Consider the following 2,548-nt stretch of genomic DNA (forward strand, 5'->3'; position numbering starts at 1 on the left):
CCTGACCTCCAGGTCATTTGGGGATAGGGTACTTTCTGCCCACCCCCTAAGAGTCTAGGGTCGGCAGTTTTTCTAGGGTAGGTAAGGAAACATTTTTTCCTAAGCCTAAGTTCTTGGATGTAAGATGTGTTGTGTTGCAACCCTTGCCTGAGTTATGTTCTAAAGAAGGTTTCGAGTTGAAGAAATTATAGTATACACACTCAACATAAAAAGTCCTGAAACAGAAATTTGATCAATCATAATGCTATCCACTTTCAAGTCTGGTTCGAGCGGGAGCTCGGCCAAAGTAAAGTAAGTTTACTGTTATGATTGATTACAATGACATTATCAAAAATCATACAGACATGACAACTTTCGGGTAAAATTCCTAGGCTAGTGCATTAGTTCGTATCAATATTTTAATGTGGATTTTCTTGTCATTTTAAAAGATTATTTTCTGATACCTCTTGTTGCAGCAGTCATGTTTATGTAGCCTCTCAGAACTATGTCTGGAAGATGGTACCTGTTCCCATCACAGCGCAGATCAAACAGCTCTTACAAGACAAGCAGTTCGAACTGGCTCTGCATCTTGCTGTATGTATTCTTAATCGTTAATGTTTTGCCTGCTACATAATTTTAGTAGTCCTATAGCTTAAGGTTGAAATGATGAATATGATTTGAATATCATATTATCAATATGAAATGTTTTATTCATTTACTTCTTCAGATTTTCAGAAATGTTCTGAGAGGATCCGGGAACAGGAATATTTTCAGCATGACATGATCTTCTGAAATAATTGTATAATGTTACATGAGATTGTACTATTATTGGAATCATTTTAATTTCGTACTTTTGGTCCATTACTTCAGACATTGAACTGAACTGCACTGCTTTAGGTAAATTGATGCAATCAACTGAAGCTACCGATATTTCTATTCCAAGCCATACAGCCTCAAAACTGATGTATTCCTCTACTATTCACCACAGTTTTTGACTCATGAGCACGCTAATGTGCACAGAAAAAAAATAATTGTCTCTTTCCAGAACTGCGATGTACTATTTTGTGCCTGAACTGTTATATGCTACGGTAACCTTAATTTACTCCCAGTGGGTTTAATGGTTTTAAGTTCGCGGTAGCATCATGCACTGTAGTCTCTTACTGCCATGGAAAAATGTTCGCAGTGGTTTTAAATTCGCGTTGAAGCAGCCACCCCAAAAACCACGAACATTAAACCACCGCGAAAATTTCTGCATTTACAGTATCTTTCTTCAGCACATCCAGGCACATGAAGGTTAGGGGGAAGGCCCTTTGGATGTAAACAAACCTTATGTGTAAATGTTGCAAACACATGTAGACAAAGAATTGTTTAGAAATGAGGGACCTTAAACTTTGACCTTGGACCACAATACATCATTACTGTGCATGTGCACTCAAAACTGTGAGATGGCGTATTATCGTGAACTTACTAAGGCGTCCATTATCTCACTAATAAGAACATGACAGACGAAGTGGAGGCAGACAAACAACAGAACATCCACCACATTCAGAACCTGTACGCCTTCGACCTCTTCTCACAGAGGAGGTTTGACGAGTCCCTCAAGATCTTCTCCAAGCTGGATACAGGTAATATTTTGTGCTAAATGTGGATCCAGAGGGCTAGGGTTTTGAGTCCTGTTCAGCACGGCTTGATCCAGGCACCATTTGTCCTTCCCGAAGGGAACATAGAGCTGGTTGGTTTTCACTTGCATGGGAGAGGCTTAACTTACAAAAATGTATCTAGAAGAATTGGGAGTATCCTGGTTTGCTTGATGCCAGCTGTAGCAAGACTTCACTTAACTTCCACTGGACACTCAATTAAATACAGTGCTGTAAAATGCATATGGGATTTAATTTCGCGGTAGTGGGAAAAAGGACTTTTGTGGTGGTTTTAAGTTTGCGGTAGCACCATGCACTGTTACCGCCATGGAAAAAATGTTAGCGGTGGTTTTAAATTCGCGGTGAAGTGGCCACCGTGAAAACCGCGAACATAAAACCACAGCGAACATTTCTGCATTTACAGTATCATGTTTCACCTCATTTCACTGTTACCTTTCAGACCCAGCCCAAGTGATCGGCCTGTACCCTGACCTCCTGCCCCATGATTTCCGTGCACAGCTGGCCTACCCCTCCAGCCCTCCGGATCTGTCCGGTTCTGAACTGGAGAAGGGACTCCTCGCACTCATCGACTACCTTACACAGGTGTGCAGGCCTCCAGCTGATCAGTGTTTTCTTCTTTAATTGTCTCCATGTATGGTGGTTTTGTTTTCGGTGTGTTTGGATGTTCGTGTTCTTGTGTGCCTGTAGTTATTTGAATACAGTAGTATTGAATCACAATTAAACAAGGCATAGTCTTCTTTTATTTGTATTCTAAGAGCACCTGTACACATTTTCTTAGCTAGACTATATGCTTAAAATGTATAACAACAATGAATTTTGCAATATGTATCAAATTGAATTGTGAAATTTTTGTGATTTGAAATTCCATTTTAAAACTGCCTTCACTTGGGAATGTATTCCATCTACTGTAC

General features: G+C 40.0%; 1 protein-coding gene across 2 annotated transcripts in view; it reads left to right on the plus strand.

The window, feature by feature from the left end:
- The window catches only part of LOC118425715 (vam6/Vps39-like protein), a gene marked incomplete in the record, with an annotated part of 61,586 nt that overhangs the window by 14,091 nt on the left and 44,947 nt on the right, over window positions 1-2,548 (plus strand). Inside the window, 3 exon segments of one of the 2 annotated variants that reach the window (XM_035834766.1) lie at window positions 456-573; window positions 1,475-1,604; window positions 2,077-2,219. In XM_035834766.1, the coding sequence (XP_035690659.1) occupies window positions 456-573; window positions 1,475-1,604; window positions 2,077-2,219 (391 nt within the window). 2 annotated transcript variants of the gene reach the window in all.

This window comes from Branchiostoma floridae, chromosome 1, assembly GCF_000003815.2.
Source record: "Branchiostoma floridae strain S238N-H82 chromosome 1, Bfl_VNyyK, whole genome shotgun sequence".
Lineage (NCBI taxonomy): Eukaryota > Metazoa > Chordata > Leptocardii > Amphioxiformes > Branchiostomatidae > Branchiostoma > Branchiostoma floridae.